This window comes from Arabidopsis thaliana, chromosome 2, assembly GCF_000001735.4.
Source record: "Arabidopsis thaliana chromosome 2, partial sequence".
In the NCBI taxonomy this organism is placed as follows: Eukaryota; Viridiplantae; Streptophyta; class Magnoliopsida; order Brassicales; family Brassicaceae; genus Arabidopsis; species Arabidopsis thaliana.
Genome location: NC_003071.7, coordinates 16594634 through 16618141, shown reverse-complemented (window position 1 = coordinate 16618141; position 23508 = coordinate 16594634). Strand labels below are relative to the sequence as shown.

The window sequence follows — 23508 nt, the reverse complement described above, 5'->3', positions numbered from 1 at the left end:
ATTTTGAGAGGAAATTGTGAATGTAAAAAGAAAATGATTTAATCTCAATGTGTTGTTATAACTTCTACGATTCAACAATCAGCTGCACCAATATAAGAAATTAAACATACTCATAATAATAATATCACTCCGCTCATCACAATGATATCTTTAAAATAACTGTCCAAAAAAGGTAGACTAGAGAAGAAATACACAAAATTCAGCACAAAAAATAACAGGAGAACAACGCTCACTGTAACAGTCTCTCTCCCCTCTTTACACAACTTGCTCTACCTCTCTCTCTCTTTCTCTATGCTTTAAACATAATTGATGATGGTCTTTTCGAGTGTTTGTTTCATTTCATCTTGCTGCGAATCTACGTCTCCTCCTTCCCTTCACCGGCATGGAACCAAAACTAGTCAGTTCATCTTCGTCATCGCTTGTTTCATCTGACCGCCATCTCAATCCACCACTGTTATTTCTGCTCTCCGTGGCCAAGACATTGTTGTTGTTGTCCTTTAAGCTGCAATTCATAATACACACAATTGATATGTAGCTCATCCAATATAAGACTAAAAGCCGTGGACATAAGAACCAAACAAAGTTCCTTAGACTGAAACCAAACTGGACTTTATTTTCAAACCAAACGGTAACAATAGTTTTATACCAAACAATACCAGTGTCCTCTACTTTAATGGCACGATTCAGAAAGGAACAAATGGCTAAGAGATAAAGAAGAGAGGAATACCTCGAAGACATGTCCATTGGATCATCCAAATCAACAAAGTTATCTTTGTCTGGTTGCATCCTTGTGCCAAAAAAGGTGGATTCCGGTTTCTGTGAAGATCCATTGAGATGGTTGCTGCTAGATTTCACTGTCACGGGATTGTTAGCTGTGATTCGGCGGAGATAAGGAGAGCTCATATTATTCTCTATGTATCTATCAACATTTACTTCTGGAGAGGATTCTTCAGTCCTTTTCCCTTGGAGCTGGCTGTTCCCACGAGCTCTATTTAGATCTTTGAACGGAGTTGACATTTCACCGAATTTCAGATTCTTGGTTACGCTTCTAACTTCACTCTTTTGTCCTCTATTTGCGTTTGTAAATAACCTTCCATGTGAAAGATCATGGGACGCGTTTCCTATCATATGACCAGGTTGAAAAGGACTGCCATTATTAGCCACTGGCTCTCTAGCTCTGGCATTGTTAGCACTTTGGAGAAAAACGGAATTAGTAGTGGCAAAGGGAACTGAAGAAGTAATCATGTCAGGTGCATCAGGAAGATCAGATTTTTTTGCTCCTTCAGAGGCATCTTCCATCTCAGAAAATTGTCCAGATCTAACTTGCTGCTGCTGAATTACTGGAAGTATATCTATGGCTCTATCCTGTTTCAAAGGAGCAGAGACACGGGAGGTTTAAATGTCCAGTTAAAAAAAGCCAGTATCAAGTAATATTGTACATTCAAGTTTCAGAATACTAGACAATCCTGCAAGCATCAACAGGTTATTAAGCACTAAAACGCAAATGTGAGGATGTAGCCTTTAACAAGGAACTATGGAAGGATCCACTTGTACATGGAAAGTTGGCTGAAATACTTACAACTAACTCTTTTCTCCAATGACTCTGTGATCGCATTCTGAACATAACTTCTTCCCCAATTTGATTGTCGGATACGAAAGCCTCTTCGATTTTCTGAAGCCTAAGATCGACTTGGTATGCCTGGATGTAACGGTAGCGCTGCAGCAATGTGAACAACCAGTAATTTCTAGTCAAAGAAAGACCATATACAAAAGATAATAACTTTCCAGAAAATAAGCATGGTCTATAGTGATGCAGTTTCCCTGGTTGTTCAAATAATTTCATGCTTGTTAACCAACATCCCAGACTACACCAAGCTCGAATTATAAAAGATTGTTGAAGCCACACATCAAATACGAGAACATATACCAGTCTCTATAGAATGAGCTAATTCTATACAGAGCCATCATTGAGATCCCTTATTAAAATTTTCAATATGTAGCTTAAAGCTCGGGAGGTTTAAGCTGCTGTCTAAATATCTATTTGCCTGTTGCTAAAGCTATTCTCGTTCTGAAAAACAATTCTCAGCCCATTGTTCAAGTGAAGTTATTTAAAGTTTGAAAATATAATTACTTACCTGAAGATAAAAGACAACCAAGAGACTACCCACAGCTGATGAGGGGTCATCAGTTGCCGAATCTAATAAGCATCTGTGCAGATATTTCTCCTCATCTGGGTTCCACGGTAACTCAATGATTCGATCAACCAAGTTTCTCCGAATAGAAAGACAGCAGAATTCATTGACAAGTATCTCCATCCATTCCGTCCAACTCCAGATGTCTAGATCATCAGACGCATGTTTCACAGCTCCATTTTTCAAATTATTTTCCTTTACTTTCAAGCAGAGTGTCCTTTGGTATGTGAATGCTTCACTCAAAAGACCACATTCCACTCTCACACGAAGAGCTGTGACAGCTTCACCAATTGAAACCAATTCTGATACACCATCACGACCAGACCAACGCAAGACCATAAGAGCTGTTTCAGGGTTATCCCTTTCTAACAGGACTTGCGCAACTTTGGGGTAGGTTTCTGGACCGCATATTTCAGGTAGAATCCTACAAGCTTCCTGAAATATAATTTGGAAAGTTTGTAAGCTACACCAATTAATAAATGTATGGCACAATAAAATACACGTTTCTATAAGTTTTCCTTGGGAATGCCAAAAGATACCTGGAGTGCCTCCTCTGAGTGATCATCGAGAAGATAAAATACAAAAGACTCCAGCAATGAATGCCTCGTTATGCCAAACGTAGCAGCAAAATCATCTATAGTGTGCTTCCAATATTTTTCAGGGGTAGTCCAATGCCGATCAAACAGGTAGTAAAGAAACTATCTTCTGGTTAAGGAAACCAGCGTAAAGGAAAAACATGGGAATGTTTCCTGATTCAAGTATTCATTAAAAGTAAAGTGCAATGTAATGTGAAACTAGGCGATGACAAAAGGATACAATTGCTTGCTTCGCAACAACCAAATCTGAACCGCCATGTAAAAAGAGCATGTCAGCAGCAGTTCTAAGATTCTCAAATGGATAAGATCCTGAAGTTCCCTCTATTTTGGACCTAAGAAATGATCTCTTATCCTTCTGTAAACGTCCAACTTCTAGGTCGGCACCTATTTCCTGACTGTATTCTGGCTCTCTCTCAAGATTTTCTAAAGCATCCTCAATAAAGAGGGAAGCACTCTGTACACTGCAATCTGAAGACTGGTCTACAGCATCAGGCCATGCACGCTTAACTGCATTTGATTTTCTTTCCCCTACCAGTGCATTCCACGATGTGAAATTCGAATATCGAGACCTCACATCATCCAGAAATCCATGTCTGATGCACCAGACCATTATGTCCAAATGCTGAAATAAAATAAAAAGAATAGGGTAAGCACACGTAAGCTCAGTGATCTTGCACCAATAGCTAAAGAGCTGATCTATTTAAAACACTCTCTGGTCAGAAGCCATAAGGTTATACTCATTTACTATTCAGTATGTCATATAAAGATAGGTTACATATACCCCATCTACATTCACTAATATGCAATGACATTAAAAAAGAAAAGAAGAATAAAGTCACAAAGCTAGGGATAGAAAATCAGATCCAAGCTGATGATGGAAGACCATTATCGTGCCTTTCATACATCTAAATGCAAAGCTTTTACAGTACAAACTTTACTGCAAGCCGTATACAAAACAAGTAACTCATTCTATGACAGAGGCAAACTAAACATTAATGCACGTAGGAAACTTCAATGTACAACGGATATTTCTAAGGGGGATAAAGAGAGTTATTTAAGCATACTTTTGCAAAACTGTTTGGATATCAATGAAATGAAATCATGGCTGACCTGCTTTGTTTTACCAATGTTCTCTCTCAGCGTCTGCACATCTTGAAGCTGAGGTGACACAGAACCCTTAAAAGCTGATTCCATAACTTCGAGCACACTACATATGCCAGCCACCTGTTTGGAACACCTTAGGAGTTTATCTAACCACGCTTGCATCTCTTTTGTTTCAAGATTATCTGAGGGCCAATATTAAAGATAGACAGACCTTACGGTGCACAAATATACAGTCTTAAGAAACATAAAAATATTAACAGCTAAAAGGATACAGATTTCTTGAAGTTCAGCTAAGGTGCTCCGGAATGTACGCTTGACCCAATCCTTGACAACAACTTCATCCAGCAAGAAAGCAATGACCGGATCACTAGATACAGCTGTCTCATCCATACAGACATTGGTGATATCTATTAATTTTCTGTCAAGGAGATGTCAACTATGCATCCAACATAAAATACCTCTTAGAGAATGAATGACAAAAACACTATGCACATTTCGCCCAACAGAGACAAGCATGAAACAAGAACTACCTAAAAATACATGAACCTATCAGTACAAAACTCCCCATATAAACACAGTTCCTAATAGCACAAGCATACGAATCTAAAAGAAATTCATGAAAGTATCAAACAGGAAACTAAAAGACTAAATGCATATATCAGACACCAAGCATAAATGCAACTGAAGGATACAATGGCAAACCACCGAGATCAAATTATTGTTCATAGCAACATCAAACAGAGAATAAAGGCGATGAACATCAGCTGCCAATTGATGTTCATCCTCATCCGAATCCTGTGACGCCTCTTCATGTGTTCGGGAAATCAAACCAGCTTCAACACACTCATAATAGAGACGAAGCCTAAGTCTATCTCCAAATTTTGGTAGCGTACTTCTACAGATAGGACAAACATCACACCTCTGACAACACTCTGTGCACAAGGAGGCATGACCACATGGATTCAACACATAGTTCACAAATCTTCCACAGCTAGCTAAGTCTCTTGTTGCACGACATCGCTCAACTTTTGCCTCATTACATAATTCTCTGAGGTTTATAGATGCCAAATGTTTCAACGCCTCCTGTAAGTTACAAACAATAAATTCGAAATTAACTCTAAGCTCTGCAAAACCCATTTTTTTAAGCTGAACCTAGAAATCCTAAGACCTGAGCTAAACTAATTCAGTGGAGAAATAAAAAGGTATAAAGCGGAAGAACCTGAACAGGCTTGCTACTGTAATTAGGCTGCGTAGGAAGAGATATCGATCTCGCGGCGGAGGCAAAACCGTTGATTTCTCTCGTATCCATCTACTCCGGTGACGAATACAAAAATGGAGGTAAAGAGAGAAAAAGCGTGGTTGGTGTTGGCGAGAGTGATAAAACCAGTCTAGGGCTCCGTTGAGCTTTCTCGGGAGGGAAGACGAAGAGAGGAAACACTGTTGAGTGAATTTCTCCTCAAACGGGTCAAGTCGGATTGTTTAATTCGGGTCAAATTTTAAATATGGGCCTTTCTTTTTGAAGTCTTGTGTGAATCTTGTGATTGTCTGGGCCCAAGTCGGCAAATCACGATTCGGGTCAAAATTTAAATATGGGCCTTTGTTTTTGAAGTCTTGTGTGAATCTTGTGATTGTCTGGGCCCAAGTCGGCAAATCACGTGTCCGAAAGTGAACAGCGCGTGTTTTACCGACTTGCTAAGAAAGCGCGTGGATCGTTCTTTCTTTAGTTTCTCTTCCTTTCCCAATTGCTTCCACGACGACGGAGGAGGAGAAGCAAACCCAGAAACCTTAAAAATTCAGAAAAAGGGACGACCTTTTTTCCGATCTTATCGATTTTTGAATGAGATTAGAAGAACCTATCTTCTAAGTTTTTCTTTGATATCTTTTTCTCTTTGATCGATGGATGAGTCGTTCGCTAATCTACAATCAAGCCATTTGCTTGGTTCAGTTCCGGTAAGTCTATATTACATCTATTGCTTCTTTCATTTCACCATCAATAAGCTCTTTGATTGAGTTTTTCTATGATCCTTGTTTGTGTGAAGGGAAAATTAACGTTTTTTGTTCATGCCATCATTTTGTTTGTTGTTCTGTCTCAAGTGTTACATTAGGAAGTAGAATTTTGAAACTTTTCAGATTTTTTTGTCATATTTTTTCGCGTCCACGATGATGCCTAAAGTCTTCACACTCATAGAACAATGGACGATTTCCTTATTTGCATTTCTGGGTTTCTATATTTGTTAAGGCGTTTTATTTAAGTTTTTTCACCATTTTAGGAGACAATTCGTATGAAAAACAAAACTGTATTTGAGTTTAAATGCTTGCATGATAGCTTCATTTTGGATTGAATCCGCTAAGATAAATGTTTTGAGTGAATGGATTGACTATCCCCGTGTTATTATGTCTGATACAAACATCTGTATTCTTAGGCTGTGATCAGCGACGACAAGAGAAGCACAAATGTACCAATAGCAAGCGTCAATGAAGGTGTGTTCTTTTGCTAGTTTCTGCTTGAATTATCTTTTGCAAAGAACTTTTCCGGTAGTGAAAGACATTGAGTGTTGTATGTCTTCTGCATTATTGCAGGCCCTTCTGCAAGCATGCAAATATTTCCACCGAATCTAGGAAACAATACAAAGGGTTATCAAACTCTTGAGAGCCCAACAGGTATATATGCTCCTTTTAGATTCCTTTTTTAGGAGATATTTTTATCTGTAGTCACCATGAATCAGTACAATGGTTGAAAGAATACTTGTGTGAGTCAACCTCGTTTTTCTTATGGATGTCAAGATCCTATATACCTTTGTTTTCACCTTGTTCTGTCTTATATGGTGATATATCTTATCTGCTCCAGTAGAAGGACCAGCACAACAGCCATCAAACAACTGGAAGGGCTTTTTTAATGTCTACTCATATACCCAATACTTCGACGTGGACACGGACGTTGTTTTGAACAGATTAATGAGCTCTTTATATCCTACTAGTGGAGATTTTTTCAACAAGATTGATGCAAACCCTGATTTGTAAGTCTTTTAATGCCTTTTTCTCCTTCACTCTTCTTGGTGATTGTACTTACCATGAGAGAGTTCTTTCGAATTTCTTTAATCGGTCCATTGCTCAGTCATGCCGTTAATTTGTTACCGTTCTAAGTGTTATCTTCTGCACCTTTCCGAAAGCATGATCTTGCTATTCATTTACTCCTATGTTACTTCAGGCGATTGATTAAAATATCCTCATTTTCTCTTGGACAAATGAACAGAAAGCATCATAATATGTTATCCTCTAAAGATTGGCTAAAAGCTAGGCCTTTCACAAATTATTCTTGATTAATGACTCGTGTGTGCTTCTGTTAGGTATGGACTTGTCTGGATCTGCACTACGCTTGTGTTTGTGCTTGCTTCTCTCGGAAATTGTGCTACATATCTCGTGAAGAAACGAACCGACAGTAATGCTCCTTGGATCTTTGATGTGAACTATATGAATTTGGCAGCATCTATAATATATGGATATGCAATAATTGTGCCTCTGGGATTTTATTTTGCACTCCGTTATATGGGGTCCAAAGCTGATCTTCTAAGATTCTGGTGCCTTTGGGGATACTCTCTCTTCATTTTCGTTCCAACCTCTGTAAGTATCTTCAGTAACTTCGGTCTCTTTTGCTGTTAAAATTAATCAATTGATGATCAGTAACACTAAAGACAAATGCATATACTTGATACACAATGGTTTGGTAACTTCACTTTCAATGACCATGTACAATGACATAAATCAACCTAACTTGATATCACAACTTTATACTTCATACTGTTTAAGCATAATAACACTCAGGATGTTCTATTTTGCAGCTTCCATTGCTTATTCCAGTAGAGTTTCTGAGATGGGTGATTATACTCTTAGCTGGTAGTGCATCATCGTGTTTTGTTGCCCTGAATCTACGGTCTTACCTCGAGACGAACAATGATATCACGGTTGTAATGGCTGCAGCATTTGGTCTGCAAATGGTTCTTTCAATCTTCATCAAGGTCTGGTTCTTTCCTTAATCTCCATGAGACGGTCAACACCAGACAAAACATATATATGTAAAAACCTTTAGATTTTGATGTGCTGCGGTAGAACTAAGAATGTCGTTACCAGAAAATGAAACCCACAAAGTAGAAGAAGGAACATATCCGCTAAATCATTCGGTTTCGTTTTTACTGGCGGATTTTCATCGTTGCTTGTAACGATTGTGTTTTTTCATTTTTTGGTTTTGTTTGCTACCACTTATTTTGCTTATGGAGTAAAAATATATAAAAGAAAAAAAGGAAGTTTTCAAGATTTATTGCAATTTACTCTCTTTTGTGAAGAGTGGAGGAGAGTGTTGAGTTATGATTCTGTATCTTTTGGTACATTTTGTAGTCTTTTGAATGTGGCAGAAGATATCACAGAATGGACTATAAAAGTATAAACCTTTTTTGAGTACAGAGCATGTGAAGTATGAAAGAAAAAAGCCAAAATGTCACATTAGATAACCTGTGAATTATCTTTATTTCTCCTTTGAATAAAAAAATGGATAAAGTATCTGCGAGATTTATCATTTATGAACAGACTCGATTTACAGGTCAATCTTACTCGCTAATAAGTTATAATTGATTTGTTCTTAAGAAACATCACCAGCACTTACAACAAGAATCCTCAGACTTTTAGTTAATGAAACATGTTAGGTAGAATAATGGGCTGCGCAGTAGTTATGGGCCTACTTCACTGGCCTATTGGAATAGATAAAAATCACATTTTGGTTTTTTTTTTTTCTATCTAAACTCAAATATTGTTGTGTTCTAAGCACACATACAATATGCTCTAACGAAATCTTATCAAGAAAGAAATTTTTGTTGCAAGTTGTAACCATGAATTTTACAGTTTCTCTCTGTTATGAGATCCTTATATTGACGTTCAAGTTTTTGAGTTGCATTGAAAATTAGATTATGATGTGAATATTTATATAACTCAAAGATTCGAAGCTATGGTTTAAGCCTTTTTGACCTAAACGGATAAATACCGTATATAATTGAAAATCATGGTATATTCGTATATCCACCTCTTTTAACTTTATTGTTTTTTTTTATAATTAATTTGTTAAGATCCTGACAAAAGAAAACAAACTCATGTATACTAGAAAATTTAACATTAGTACCTAACACTAACTTAGATTATTTGTAATCCACGTTTTAAAATGGTAAAACAGCAGTAACTCTTCAAGAAATGAACCTTTATCATGTTATTGGATTATGACTCTACTTATTCGTCTTAATTAACCGTCCATTTCCCTTATATTAAATCAATAACACTAATAAAACTTCTTTAACCTATTTAAACTTTATAATTTTTTTTTGTTTTTCCTTTTAGTTACTTGTTGGTTTTTGCATCTCAAACTAAATTCTTCAATAATTACTTTAAGTTCTCCAGCTCACCCCTCCCACAACTAAAAATACTAATCAAAAAATGTAACATATAAAATATGTAAAAAAAACAATATCAATTCTATGAACAAACCGATCTTCCCCAGTGGCAATCACTGTCTCTATCAGTCTTACAAACAAATGATTTATTTTTACTAATTATATATTCCAGTCTACACATGATAGTGATTCCTTCAGCTTTTTTTTTCCTCTATCTGCGTCTTATCACCACATATATACCTCAAATACGAGAGTAATTGAATAAAAACTAGTACCAGTGATTTATGTGGTTAAACCCAAAAAATAAATGTCGGCCAAATTCATTTACTCTAAATACGCCGTTAAAACTTAAGTATTTCCGTAGACTTAGATACCTTATGAATTCACTTATATATATATTTAACATTCATATAATAAACGTAAGAAAATAAATTGGATTCTATAATACTTTTAGTGTTCAATGTTTTTCCGTCAAATTGTTTTATTGAACATTTTTCTTTCGTGGACGATAATATTTTTAAGATATTTATAAAATATCCAAATTTGTCCACAAAAAATATTGTGACCGTAGGAAAATAATCAAAAGAAAGGGGTATAGCTTTTTTTTTCTTGCATGATCTCTCAGACACAAACTTTTCTTTTGGCTCGCACAGCTTTAGTTTGCTTAACATACGGACGACAACGATACTTATTGCAACCCTTAAGAAAGTATAACCCCTAGAACTTCTACACTTCCATTATAACGATTCAAGTATTCATTCATATTCTATTGACTTTTGCGCAATCAAATTTTAGACTATTTTTCCGATAAATTACTTATTTTTGGGAAATAGTCCTTTGAACGTGATTGCACTAAACTTTTTTGGACGCTCGTGACTCGTGACGGCTTTACATTGGATGCAAAAAATCTATTGATTAATGAAGCTGCACCAATTACAACTTTCCAAGTGCAGCATGTTTATAATACATTTATATATTTATTTATTTTTTTGTCGTTAATACATTTATATAATATACTCAGCTCCACCTTATCTTATTCTTTTCTTCTTCATTTTTGTTGGTCGAGTGAAAAATCTTATCTATATCAGCGCTGCAAAACCAAAACGTGTTCGTATTTTGGCCAGTCGATGCTCATAAACACATTTGTTTTTAACTCTATACAACTTTTTAAAAATGTATTATTAGTGCCTTTATATAGTTTTTAATTCATATTTTTTTCTTTTATTTATTCATAATTGTGTTGTTTCATTTAGTTATCATTTGAATTGATTAAATGTATAACGGTAACTGTCAGAGTTTAGCAATTCTAAAAGCAAAACGTTTTGGGTGTTAATAATACTTTAGTTCATACACAAAGTCTAAACTTTTTTTGCTAATAGGGCAAACACAGTTACACAAACACAAACATAAAAACGTCATCATTTAAGATCAATATTTTCTGTCAATCGGGTTTCATGGCGCCATGTTTGGTTAATCGTAAATGATTTCAATACTTTGATATATATTCGGAAATCTATTCTTAGATTAACCTCTTTGCTCAAAATTGAATAGTTGGAAATCAAATGTTTCTTACGTACAATATTAATTTGCTTGTATAATAAAATGTTTTGATTGAATAGGTTTTGTATTTTGATTTATAAACAATTATTATTTTTTGTTAGGAATCTCGTGTCCACAAAATTGATTTTCATTGGCTTGTGTCTTGTGAGTTTCGACGGTTACTTTATTATCTTTTAGTTTCGTGGAATATATGTTTTATTTGGTATATCCATATATAAATGCGACTACTTGTGCGGAAAAACCGTTGGTTTGAAGCGCTATCTTATTCATTGGCTAAAATCTGGGAGTGATGTAACAGAACTTGGACGAGTACATGAAATTATGAATAATTGACAAGTGTTTGGACCCATTTTCTGGGAGTATTATATTATGTCAAACTTGTAAAGTTGTAAGCCTTTCTTCATGAACAATAAAAATTTGTTTGGCTCTTGTTTCGCTATGAGAGATGAAGTAAGACAAAACTGATCAGCAGTTGCTTGTTATTTGAAGAATATTTATATGAAAATTCATTTACGCTGTGGAAATTTAGGACACATGCCACCCTATTTTCCTTGAGTTTGATTTTTTCTTTTCTTTTCTTTTGATAAATGTTTTTTTTTCTAAGTTAGTATCATGTATCACATATAATCGTTATATCTTTTTGACTACTCCTACGTCCTAGCATTAGCTCATTTTTAACAAGATATTTCATGTAATTAAACTCATTCTGGAAAAGAAAAAAAGTATTCGATCGTATTTTGTCACAAAGCTAAATGTAAGGTTTCGTGCAGTAGCAGGATCGTCTCTTACTCCATTGAGTGTCGAAGTTTAGAACCTATCCATCTAAGCTACATGTCCTAATTTCTTACATGTGCCCAACTACATACGTGTCCTAGTTTTGCAAGTTTTTTTCTTTGTCTCGTGACTTAAATCGGTAGAGGTCAAATTGATATATTGGATTGTACCCAAAAAAAGATTGTAGCCATTTATTCTTGTCAAGAATTGATAGATATGTCATGATAACATTCCTTCTAAATTATCCTTTTAGATGTTTTCGAAAAAATGATGCTAATGAATATTCATTACTAAAACTTGGAATTCACTCATGAGTCATGACCAACTTAGAGGAGATGTTCACATGTCCATTTAATCATGACTGTGATAAACTCAACAAAAATTATGTATTATAATTTAAGCAGGATCGTTATTAACCATCTATAAACAAAACGCTGAAGGATTTTTTTTGGATATTATAAAAAGTGTGAACTTTATTTATTAGCATCACACATATACACGACATATTGACCTTCAAGCATTTTGAGATAAGCAGGACTGGAGATAAGTTCCAATTTTTTTTTTTTTATTTTGTTACAATACAATTGTGGTCTATATTAAAAACTCTTTAAAACATAATCCATAAAAATTCGAGGCGTATGCGTTCACTATCTATAATGTCATGTTCAACTATGACGCATTGGCTCTATATATATATTATGTATGTATTACATATATTATCAATGTTTGGTATGAGTCGGGAAAAAATAAAGGTCCGATCCACTATACTAATCTTTGTGCTTCTTTCGTATCGACGCCATCATTTCATCGGACTCCATTTTAATCTAGTTCATGCTATAATAAACAAATAATAAACACACGTGGATCAATTTCATGCGAGAAAGAAAAAGTCGTTTAGACATACACATCACTTCTTATCATTTACCCAAAATGCTAAGAAATATAAATTCCATTTTCGACCATTTTAAAACCTATTTCTCCACGTAAACAAAAAAACTACGCAAAAAATCGAAAAAGTAGTTTTTTCTCTCTCTCTTTTTCACACTCATTATATCTATAACCCACATATTCTAACAAATACTAGTAGCATTTACGAATCAAGATTCTCCAACATAAAATGTATTTCTCACTTACTTCTCCATTATCGTTTTATGTACCCTTTTTTTTACGTACCAATCAAAATCGCATCTTTCTTTTCAAATATAATTATGTATATATACGCATGTGCAGCTGCTGCGTGTCTATGCATACTTGAGTCTAAATAACTATCCCTGACTATGATATGTCGTTGGTTACGAATGTGATCTTTAGTTAAAATAACAAGAATAATATCACACAGACAAAAACAAATAAGTGCATATTATTTCAACAAGATTGGAGTGGGTGGGCCTAAAGGCTTAAAAAAATAGAGCACATGCACAGAGGACCATTGATTCCCCAGAGACAATCAGACATCTGAGACCCTAATCGCATCAAGCCGCGTGCCCTTCTTCCATTAACTAATTTTGTGTGTTTGTTTTGGCTTAAACCTGAGAATTACATTGATTACTTTATTTGTTTCATTTTCTCCATGAAGGAGATAAAAAGAGTAAAAATTAGAGATTGATGAAAACTGAAAAAGAAACTGAAGTCGGTAAGATAGGTGTTGGAACTTGGAATAATGGCTTGGCTTTGAACAAAACGCATGCACCATTCATTGCCTTCAAGTTTTTTGCAATTAGCTTTGTTTTTGTTTTTGTTTTTGTTTTTGGGAGAGGTTCTAATGACCAAGAATCAAGAGCGTTGTCTAAAATCTAAACCATATGATACGGTTTTTAATATTCTCATGCATTAAAATGTACTATTTCTATATATGATCTTATATACCCAACATCTTGGAATTAATAGTTTGATTCGTTATCATTTGAAGAAGCTCTCAACAGCTTCAAAAAGCGAAATGTAGCATCATGAAGCGGTATCCAATTTCAAGAAGCTACCAGTAGCTTGTGGAAGTTTTCAAGAAGTTTTCCGGAAGATCCAACGATTGTGGAAGCCCCTCATAGTTTTTGGAAGTTTTCAATGATATTAGCAGCGTTGAGCGTGGCATGGCTAGACAATGTAAGAGATTTGATTTGCAACACATTTGATGTATTTTTTTACTTTTGAGTTACAATTGTAATGTATTATTGATTTTGCCCAGTTATGATTTATAAACCCTACAATTTAGTATCAAAGTTTTTATTTAAAATTCTGAATCTGACATTAATGATATCTGGCTCATTTACAGAGCCAATGAGATGGATGATGTTCGAAACTGGATTGGCCATTATTTATCTTTTTTTTATCTGGAGAATCTCGAGGTTGGCACAAACATTATCATATTAGCCTTTAGAAATTGGATTGGCTAATCACACATTTATATATATTCTTACCAAAATAAATCACCTCTCCCGTAATTGAAAAATATCTAAATACTGTAAGTCTGAAAAAATTCACAAGGGTTCGAAGAAAGAAGGAAATATCTAAGCATCATTAATAAACTATCTGTAACCTGAGGGAAAATCATTTCATGTTGAAATATGTGGATTTGGAAGTTTTATAATCTATCTGAATTTGTGAAATTTGATAACAAGTAAGATTTGTTTCTTAACACAAATCTAAAATTTGTTTTCTAATTAGGTTTGAGAGAGAGAGAGAAAGAAACGCTTTGTATGATACACATCTAGGCTATGAATGAAGGCAGCGGACAAAGCGGTCTAATTTGTCTGCGGTTTAGTCCATCTCATTTTTGGGGTGGACAATAAACCGCTGCGGACCAAGTTTATTTGTATGTAAAAACGGTCCGCAGATGGTCCGCAACGATTTTCTTCTATTTTTTTAAGTCCAGACCACTGCGGACTATAATTGATGAATGATAAATAAAAAACGGTCTGATCCGTTGACGGTTTTGTCCGCCCCAACCGCCATAACCATTCAAACCCCTAATTATTTCATCAGATAACATTATACACTAATAATCATTGCACTCAAATATGTCACACAATCATATAATAAAATAATAACAATGATTAAAATGAAAAAATTGTTGTGGCGCCGCATAAAATAGAAATCGTGAGAGACGACGTCATCTAAAAATTGCCTTGCTGTCCACTTTTCACTTTGTCCTCTCTTCTCATCTCCGTTCACTTCCACGGCGTTTCCTCAGCCGCCGATTTTATTTATTTCCCAAAATACCCATCACCTATAGCGCCACAATCCTCTACATCACACCCTAATCTCATTACCATACACCACCCAACGAACACGCGCCACTTCATTTGTTAGTATCTAAAATACCAAACCTACCCTTAGTTCCACACGTGGCGTTTCCTGGTTTGATAACAGAGCCTGAGTCTCTGGTGTCGCTGGTGTTTATAAACCCCTTCATATCTTCCTTGGTGATCTCCACCTTTCCCTCACCTGATATTTATTTTCTTACCTTAAATACGACGGTGCTTCACTGAGTCCGACTCAGTTAACTCGTTCCTCTCTCTGTGTGTGGTTTTGGTAGACGACGACGACGATAATGGAGGAGCTAGATCGTTCACGTGCTTTTGCCAGAGACGTCAAACGTATCGTCGTTAAGGTTCGTTGAGATACGTTCGCATTTTCAGATTTTGTTGTTGATGATTAGATTCTTAATTTGTGATAATGTGGAAATGAATATTATGTAATTTAAGTGCATCTAAACTCTTTGTTTATTGAATTCGTGAATCTGAATATATTTTCTAATCCCAGAAACTAAAACTTCTCGTATGAATCTTAATTTGCATGTCATTAGAGACGAATGAATAATCAGAATATTCGAGGGATTTTTTTTCTGTTTGGTGATTAAAATTTTGGATTTTTGTTTATATTATGTAAAAAAAAAAAGGTTGGGACAGCAGTTGTTACTGGAAAAGGTGGAAGATTGGCTCTTGGTCGTTTAGGAGCACTGTGTGAACAGGTAATTGTCAAATTTTAATAATCTCCTTTTTGTATTGTGTTTATAAAAAAGTGTAAAGGTTTCATTTTTTTTCACGAAAGACATGTGAAATTATTCATGCGTAGTGGCAACTTTAATTTGTAAAAAAATATATATATATAATGTCAGCTTGCGGAATTAAACTCGGATGGATTTGAGGTGATATTGGTGTCATCTGGTGCGGTTGGTCTTGGCAGGCAAAGGCTTCGTTATCGACAATTAGTCAATAGCAGGTTAAAGCTTAATGGCTACACTTCATTATTAATCCCTTTCCCTTATAACAACATTTGGAAACAAAAAAAAAAGGGTGATGATGGATGGACCATTTTGGCTTATGTTTTTATTGCTCAATAACAGTGACATGTGTTTATGTGTGTTATGATTTAAAAGTTTTGTTTTTTTTTGCTGATGGATTTGTTTTTTTTCTTTTTTTTTGTTAATGGCTTTTGCAGCTTTGCGGATCTTCAGAAGCCTCAGACTGAACTTGATGGGAAGGCTTGTGCTGGTGTTGGACAAAGCAGTCTTATGGCTTACTATGAGACTATGTTTGACCAGGTGATTTTTCCTTTGTTATCGAATTCTAGATTATTGTGTAAGACATCCAAATATTGATGCTGTTGTTTTTCTTTGGTTAGCTTGATGTGACGGCAGCTCAACTTCTGGTGAATGACAGTAGTTTTAGAGACAAGGATTTCAGGAAGCAACTTAATGAAACTGTCAAGTCTATGCTTGATTTGAGGGTTATTCCAATTTTCAATGAGAATGATGCTATTAGCACCCGAAGAGCCCCATATCAGGTTTGTCCCTTTTGACATGAACTTTTCTACACACTCTGAGATGTGAGGGATTCTTTGAATCTCGTAGTCTAATGTTCAGCTTCACTGGATCTTGATATATGCAGGATTCTTCTGGTATTTTCTGGGATAACGATAGCTTAGCTGCTCTACTGGCGTTGGAACTGAAAGCTGATCTTCTGATTCTTCTGAGCGATGTTGAAGGTCTTTACACAGGCCCTCCAAGTGATCCTAACTCAAAGTTGATCCACACTTTTGTTAAAGAAAAACATCAAGATGAGATTACATTCGGCGACAAATCAAGATTAGGGAGAGGGGGTATGACTGCAAAAGTCAAAGCTGCAGTCAATGCAGCTTATGCTGGGATTCCTGTCATCATAACCAGGTGAGGAACCTTCTAAGCTCACCATGCATAATGATAGGGTGATATGCTTGTTCAAATTTGGTTAGATGGTATATTGATATCTTTCTTGCTTCTGAAGTGGGTATTCAGCTGAGAACATAGATAAAGTCCTCAGAGGACTACGTGTTGGAACCTTGTTTCATCAAGATGCTCGTTTATGGGCTCCGATCACAGATTCTAATGCTCGTGACATGGCAGTTGCTGCGAGGGAAAGTTCCAGAAAGCTTCAGGTAATTGTGACTTATGCATGGCTTTCTTTCATGTTCGTAACGTCAAAAACCATTCTTGCTCGGCATAGAGTTACTTAACTTTTTTTTACATTTTGCTATAGGCCTTATCTTCGGAAGACAGGAAAAAAATTCTGCTTGATATTGCCGATGCCCTTGAAGCAAATGTTACTACAATCAAAGCTGAGAATGAGTTAGATGTAGCTTCTGCACAAGAGGCTGGGTTGGAAGAGTCAATGGTGGCTCGCTTAGTTATGACACCTGGAAAGGTAAGAAAGTATTCATGGCCATAGATAGTTGCTTTTTGTTGCTATGGCTTGGGCAAACATATTGTGCCAATGTAACCTCTCCTTATTATGTTTCTTATTTTGTGCTTGATAGATCTCGAGCCTTGCAGCTTCAGTTCGTAAGCTAGCTGATATGGAAGATCCAATCGGCCGTGTTTTAAAGAAAACAGAGGTGATCAGAGGACAATTGTTACCATATAGTTAATTTACATACTCTTGAGTTAAATAAGGGATATGACTATCCTCCTAGTTGACATACAATAGTTGTTTATGCTATTTGTTCTTTGTGGCAATTCCTTTTACAGGTGGCAGATGGTCTTGTCTTAGAGAAGACCTCATCACCATTAGGCGTACTTCTGATTGTTTTTGAATCCCGACCTGATGCACTTGTACAGGTATGTTAATAGTCAAAATTCATTTCCCTTCTTAATATGTGAATTTCCTAAAGCTGTGCTTTATCCACAAACCAAACAGATAGCTTCACTTGCCATCCGTAGTGGAAATGGTCTTCTGCTGAAGGGTGGAAAGGAGGCCCGGCGATCAAATGCTATCTTACACAAGGTACCATTGCCTCAGATTTCATATCATTATTTGCCTCAAAATTTATCACTACAGCTCTTTTAAGTTCATGGTAAATTTCTAGGTGATCACTGATGCAATTCCAGAGACTGTTGGGGGTAAACTCATTGGACTTGTGACTTCAAGAGAAGAGATTCCTGATTTGCTTAAGGTAAGAACAGATTTACAAGCTAGGAGCTGCAACAGTTCTTTTGTATCTTTTGTTAAACTGGAACCCACCATTTGCATTTGTGTTACAGCTTGATGACGTTATCGATCTTGTGATCCCAAGAGGAAGCAACAAGCTTGTTACTCAGATAAAAAATACTACAAAAATCCCTGTGCTAGGTCATGCTGGTATGGTTGCAAGTTTGTTTTTTCCAGAAGATTCTTTACTTGGATTGTGCTAGAGTGTGACGATGGCTTAATTGTGTACTTGCAGATGGAATCTGTCATGTATATGTCGACAAGGCTTGTGATACGGATATGGCAAAGCGCATAGTTTCTGATGCAAAGTTGGACTATCCAGCAGCCTGTAATGCGATGGTAAGAGAACTTTTTACCTTCCATCGAGATTTAATTAATACAGTGGGAGATTCTAAAGTTCAACTGACTCATTTCATCTTCTCTCGTCTCTTTCAGGAAACCCTTCTTGTGCATAAGGATCTAGAGCAGAATGCTGTGCTTAATGAGCTTATTTTTGCTCTGCAGAGCAATGGTACGTCATAAATGGCCCAATCATTTGTTGGTCTATCTTAACCATTTATTTGACCTCTTGTTACCTTCCATCTGGATGTCTCATAGATATACATGTAGCCTGTTTGATTATAAATATTGAATGGTCATCTCATGAAAACATTTCTAGAGTGGCATAACTCATGAGATATATTAAACTACAGGAGTCACTTTGTATGGTGGACCAAGGGCAAGTAAGATACTGAACATACCAGAAGCACGGTCATTCAACCATGAGTACTGTGCCAAGGCTTGCACTGTTGAAGTTGTAGAAGACGTTTATGGTGCTATAGATCACATTCACCGACATGGGAGGTAGAAACTCGACATAACAGGCATTGACTTTAGAAATTCTTTGCATATGTAGTGGAAATGTTCACTCGTTATCTTGTCTTGTATGTTGTTACGAGCAGTGCACACACAGACTGCATTGTGACAGAGGATCACGAAGTTGCAGAGCTATTCCTTCGCCAAGTGGATAGGTAAAGTACTGAATCTTTAACTTGCTTATTATCTGTCTTTGATTTTTCTTGGAAACTGACTGTAAGATGTTGCGACCTTGAACAGCGCTGCTGTGTTCCACAACGCCAGCACAAGATTCTCAGATGGTTTCCGATTTGGACTTGGTGCAGAGGTAAGTCAGAGACATACACATAAGTCTATAGATTAAAAACAAATAAAAAGAGGAAGAGTGAGTGATAAAAAAGTATTGGTTGTGGTATATAGGTGGGGGTAAGCACGGGCAGGATCCATGCTCGTGGTCCAGTCGGGGTCGAAGGATTACTTACAACGAGATGGTACAATTTTAGTTACTCAAAGCACCATTGTTATGTCAATAAAGACCCACAATAAGCCTTTTTTCCTATGCTTCTTTTAATTTTCATGGTGAAATGGTTGCAGGATAATGAGAGGAAAAGGACAAGTTGTCGACGGAGACAATGGAATTGTTTACACCCATCAGGACATTCCCATCCAAGCTTAAACAAGACTTCCGAGTGTGTGTTTGTGTATTTGGTTGAGACTTGAGGAGAGACACAGAGGAGGATGGGCTTTTTTGTTTCCTCTCTGCTTAGTACTCATATCCTATCATTATTATTATTACTACTACTTATTATTGAAACCCTCGCTTATGTAGTGGTTTTGATTTAGGGTTAGGATTGCACCAAAAATAAGATCCACTTTACCACTTAGTCTTGCTCATAAGTACGATGAAGAACATTTAATTAGCTTCTCTTCTTGTCATTGTAAGCTACCTACACATTTCTGATCTTTATCAAGATACTACTACTTTTCATTTCGCTTATCTATAAATATATTTCGATTTGCATTGGAAATCACAAGTTGAATCAGAACTGGAAACTCTTAACCATAAATTCTCAAAGATTGTGCTACATTTGAAAGCTAACAATGAACACAAGAAAAGAACCTCACAATCTCATTCTTAGGTACTTAGCTATCAACCTAACGTTTCACTGTTCCATGAACTCCTTAACATTCTTCAACCATAAAAAGTACTCTCGGTTCACTTTCCTCGTCATGTACTCGTGCAGGAAATTCGTCGTGCTAGCTTTCACTCCTCTGATCTCCAAAAACTTGTAGAACGTCTTCTTCAGATTCTCGTCCAAGTCTCTGCAAAAAGCGATGAAACACAAACCAACATTATAACCTCTCTGTTCATCATGCCTATCTCTATACAACCTTACACTTGCAATTATTATTCACAAAGGCTTACTCAAAATCAGGCCCTTCATTAGCCAGTTGATCCTCCAAAGAGTCCCCAGGATGTTTCACAGATAAAGCATCTATAGCAATCTCATCAGGAAAAGCCATACAGCTAAACTCTAGAGTGAGTCCACTCTTCTTAGTAACAGTCACAACTAGTGGAATACTCGATTCATTACTAGGACCTTCATCATCATCATCATCATCATCATTTTCATCTGAAACAAGACTAGGCATGCTTACAACAACTTTAATATGTTCCCCATTGTAGTCTCTAGTCAATGTAACATTCTGATTTCCAGGTTTGTCTTCAATTCTAAAAGGAAAGCTTCCTGGAGTCATCTCTTCATCCTGCTCCCAACCAAACCCCAATAGAATGGCATCAACCAAACAATCCCAGTGATAAAAAAAAAGAGACAAATATCTTCTAAGTATAAATTGCATAAATTGAAGACCTTTAGAAACTATGCTCTTGAGCAAAAAAGGCGAAAACTTTACCGAATCGATATTATCGGATTGCAAAGCAGAGTTGATTTCGGAGTCAATAACTCGGATAAGCGTTTGCTCGGAGCTAATTCGATCAATAGCCGTCGAGTAATTTAAGGCGCGAGAGACGAATGGACGAATTGAAGATGGGTTGCGAGCTAGAGAGGCGCGGTTCGCAACGGCGGAGATAGATCGGACTCGGCCACCATAAACGGAAGCAAACTTAGATGCTGACCTGCGTACAACGCACCAAGCTAAAGCCATGGTGATTTGATTTGATTGATTCTCTCTTCTTCTGTGAGTGAAGGAAGAAAATGGAGTTTCAAGGGTTTTAAGGTTTTAACAGCGATTGAAGTTGAGGCTCCGTATCAGCCCGGTTCGGTTCGATGGTTAATTCAAATCAACGAACCAAATAACATTCTAAATCAAGCCAAAAATATTAGGGGGAAATTTATCATCTAACAAATTGCATTACAAAAAATCTGTAAAATTCAAAATATTTTTATTAATTTTTTTAGTTTTTTTTTTCTTAATTGATTTACTTAATTAATCAGATCAGGTGCCAATATAAATAAATTTTTATTGAAGTGAATAAATGACAAAAATAAATAAATATGTTTATTATTATTGAGTAAGGTAAATTATAAGTAAGAACATGAAGAACATATTGTTAAAAGTGAATTCCAAACTCGTATCTCAACTTGAAAGTCATTACCCTAAATTCTCAAAACATTGTGCTTGAACATAGATTTTTTTTGGCTTAAGTTGCTATTTAGTCACTTTTTTAAACTTAATTGGAAAAGTAGTCACTTTACTATTCATAATTTGCAAAATAGTCACTTTTTCACTGTTTGATTTGTACACTTGGATTGTACATCACTTTTAGTGTACAAATATATATAAAAATACACAGCGTACATTTTATATTTGTACACTAAAAGTGATGTACAATCCAAGTGTACGAATCAAACAGTGAAAAGTGACTATTTTGCAAATTATGAATAGTAAAGTGACTATTTTCCTAATTAAGTTTGAAAAAGTGACTATTTTGCAAACACACCCATTTTTTTTCCTAACACTTATATAGATTATTATGCACTGTTTGATAAACAGAGTGGAAGAAACTAGCATTCTCTTCTTCTTCAATCCCTCTTTCTTTTTCTTATGTGGACAAAGAGAAATTTACACACACCAAAAATACGATTCATGAAGAACATTTTATACCTACACCTTTCTGATATATAGTATTAGATGATCCTCTACTCCTTATCATTTTCTTTTCTTTTTTTATCTATATCTTTGGATTTAAGTTTGGATTGGTATTAATTGGGAAGCATAAGTGAATATCAAACTCACATCAGAACTTGAAAGTCATTTAAACACATTCAAATGTTCTCAAAAGATTATGCAAATTGCTAAAAACACATTTGAATGCTATCAACTAACACAAGAAGAGACTTTTTTTAACAATATCCAAACTTATTACCTTTCATCCATCCACAAACTTGTTAACATTCTTCAACCATAGCAAGTACTCTCTCTTTATTTTGCTCACCATGTACTTATGCAAGAGTTTCGTTATGTTTGCGTCAAGTCTGGTCGCCAGATACCTGTGGAACGCCTTCTTCAGATTATCGTCCAAGTTTCTACAAAATGCGATGGAAACACACACCAATAAACGTCTATGCTCATGCCCATCTCTAAAAAATATTAATTATTGAATTCAAAGAGCTTACTTGAAACGAGGCCAGTCAGTTTCTCCCATTTGATACTGATAATCATGCACAGTTAAATCTGTTAAGTCAATATAATCAGCATAAGCCTGGCAGGTAAACTCTATGCTGACTCCGTTCTTCTTGATAACAGTCACAACTAGTGGAAAACTTAGTTCATCATTATTAGGACCAAACACATCAATGACATCATCACCAAGATAAGGCATTCCTACATCAACATGAATACGTTCGTCATTGTAATATGCTGTCAATGTTACACTCTGATCTCCAGGCTTGTCTCTAATTTTCAAAGGGAAGCTTCCTGGAGCCATCTCTTCATTCTGCCCCCAAACAAACCCCAATAGAATGTCAGAACAAAAAAAAAAAAAAGTCTCGTAAGAATATTATCAGAAACTTATTCGCAAAGTAAAGCTAAACGATACTAATTTATGTTTTGTTAGGAATGAAATTTTGAGCAAAGATGTGAAAGTTTTACCAAATTGGGATCATCGGTTTGCAAAGCAGAATTGAGCTCGGAGTCAATCACAAGGTGAAGGGTTTGCTCAGAGCTCAGCTTATCAACAGCCATCGTGTAAAGAAAGCCACGAGAGACGAAAGGACTCAGCGGAGACGGGTTGAGAGCAAGAGACGGACGGTTCACAACGGCGGAGATAGACCGGGCTTGACCACATGCGGAAGCCAACTTAGATGCTGACCTGCGTACGCACCAAGCAAAAGCCATAGCTAGTGACTTAATTTTTTTCTAAAAGAAATAAGTTCGATATATATGCCTCTAACTATATATATTTTTCCTGATACGATGTATATTGTGTTTACTCTTAAGCTTCTCAGAATCTTTTTAGTATTACTTATTTAAATTGTTTGGATTATGATGAAACTTCGTTAGGTTTAGCCTGTTCATCTCAAACGCAATTTATAAA

At 35.9% G+C, this 23508-nt stretch overlaps 5 protein-coding genes across 10 annotated transcripts; 2 read left to right on the top strand and 3 right to left on the bottom strand.

The window, feature by feature from the left end:
- Nucleotides 1–19: 19 nt before the first annotated feature.
- On the bottom strand, nucleotides 20–5365 carry HOS1 (ubiquitin-protein ligase). Of its 2 annotated transcripts, NM_001336798.1 has the most exons (11): nucleotides 5112–5348; nucleotides 4585–4975; nucleotides 4165–4299; nucleotides 3899–4074; nucleotides 3009–3410; nucleotides 2732–2890; nucleotides 2136–2627; nucleotides 1580–1717; nucleotides 934–1365; nucleotides 728–854; nucleotides 85–502 (listed from the first exon to the last, which is right to left on the bottom strand). In NM_001336798.1, the coding sequence occupies exons 1-10, from the start codon at nucleotides 5199–5201 to the stop codon at nucleotides 852–854; spliced, it is 2418 nt and encodes an 805-aa protein (NP_001324757.1). In that variant the 5' UTR covers nucleotides 5202–5348; the 3' UTR covers nucleotides 85–502; nucleotides 728–851. The 2 variants fall into 2 exon arrangements, with proteins under 2 accessions (NP_181511.3, NP_001324757.1); NM_129540.5 differs by having other exon boundaries at nucleotides 20–502; nucleotides 728–1365; nucleotides 5112–5365.
- Nucleotides 5366–5587: 222 nt separating this feature from the next.
- Nucleotides 5588–8345, top strand: AT2G39805 (Integral membrane Yip1 family protein). 2 transcript variants are annotated; one of them, NM_179991.3, is made up of 6 exons: nucleotides 5588–5842; nucleotides 6316–6373; nucleotides 6473–6553; nucleotides 6744–6909; nucleotides 7240–7513; nucleotides 7732–8345. In NM_179991.3, exons 1-6 carry the CDS (start codon nucleotides 5789–5791, stop codon nucleotides 7924–7926), a joined length of 828 nt encoding a protein of 275 aa, NP_850322.1. In that variant the 5' UTR covers nucleotides 5588–5788; the 3' UTR covers nucleotides 7927–8345. The 2 variants fall into 2 exon arrangements, with proteins under 2 accessions (NP_850322.1, NP_001078024.1); NM_001084555.2 differs by having other exon boundaries at nucleotides 6741–6909; nucleotides 7732–8243.
- Nucleotides 8346–14822: 6477 nt separating this feature from the next.
- Nucleotides 14823–20070, top strand: P5CS1 (delta1-pyrroline-5-carboxylate synthase 1). Of its 4 annotated transcripts, none has more exons than NM_001202786.1 (21): nucleotides 15081–15262; nucleotides 15551–15622; nucleotides 15770–15873; nucleotides 16093–16195; nucleotides 16276–16437; nucleotides 16542–16819; nucleotides 16917–17067; nucleotides 17169–17333; nucleotides 17446–17523; nucleotides 17657–17746; nucleotides 17826–17912; nucleotides 17995–18081; nucleotides 18170–18257; nucleotides 18352–18455; nucleotides 18552–18627; nucleotides 18809–18959; nucleotides 19058–19126; nucleotides 19212–19278; nucleotides 19371–19441; nucleotides 19545–19888; nucleotides 19986–20070. In NM_001202786.1, exons 1-20 carry the CDS (start codon nucleotides 15203–15205, stop codon nucleotides 19624–19626), a joined length of 2145 nt encoding a protein of 714 aa, NP_001189715.1. In that variant the 5' UTR covers nucleotides 15081–15202; the 3' UTR covers nucleotides 19627–19888; nucleotides 19986–20070. The 4 variants fall into 4 exon arrangements, with proteins under 4 accessions (NP_181510.1, NP_001189715.1, NP_001189714.1 ...); NM_001202785.1 differs by having other exon boundaries at nucleotides 18170–18266; NM_129539.2 differs by lacking the exon at nucleotides 19986–20070 and having other exon boundaries at nucleotides 14823–15262; nucleotides 18170–18266; nucleotides 19545–19978.
- On the bottom strand, nucleotides 19980–21304 carry AT2G39795 (Mitochondrial glycoprotein family protein). Its single transcript, NM_129538.3, has 3 exons — nucleotides 20865–21304; nucleotides 20377–20717; nucleotides 19980–20273 (listed from the first exon to the last, which is right to left on the bottom strand). Exons 1-3 carry the CDS (start codon nucleotides 21114–21116, stop codon nucleotides 20114–20116), a joined length of 753 nt encoding a protein of 250 aa, NP_565914.1. The 5' UTR covers nucleotides 21117–21304; the 3' UTR covers nucleotides 19980–20113.
- A 1037-nt stretch (nucleotides 21305–22341) lies between these two features.
- AT2G39790 (Mitochondrial glycoprotein family protein) lies at nucleotides 22342–23309 on the bottom strand (the record flags this gene model as incomplete). The annotated part of the gene is made up of 3 exons (NM_129537.1): nucleotides 22342–22498; nucleotides 22589–22908; nucleotides 23064–23309. 3 exons carry the CDS (start codon nucleotides 23307–23309, stop codon nucleotides 22342–22344), a joined length of 723 nt encoding a protein of 240 aa, NP_030525.1.
- Nucleotides 23310–23508: the final 199 nt, after the last annotated feature.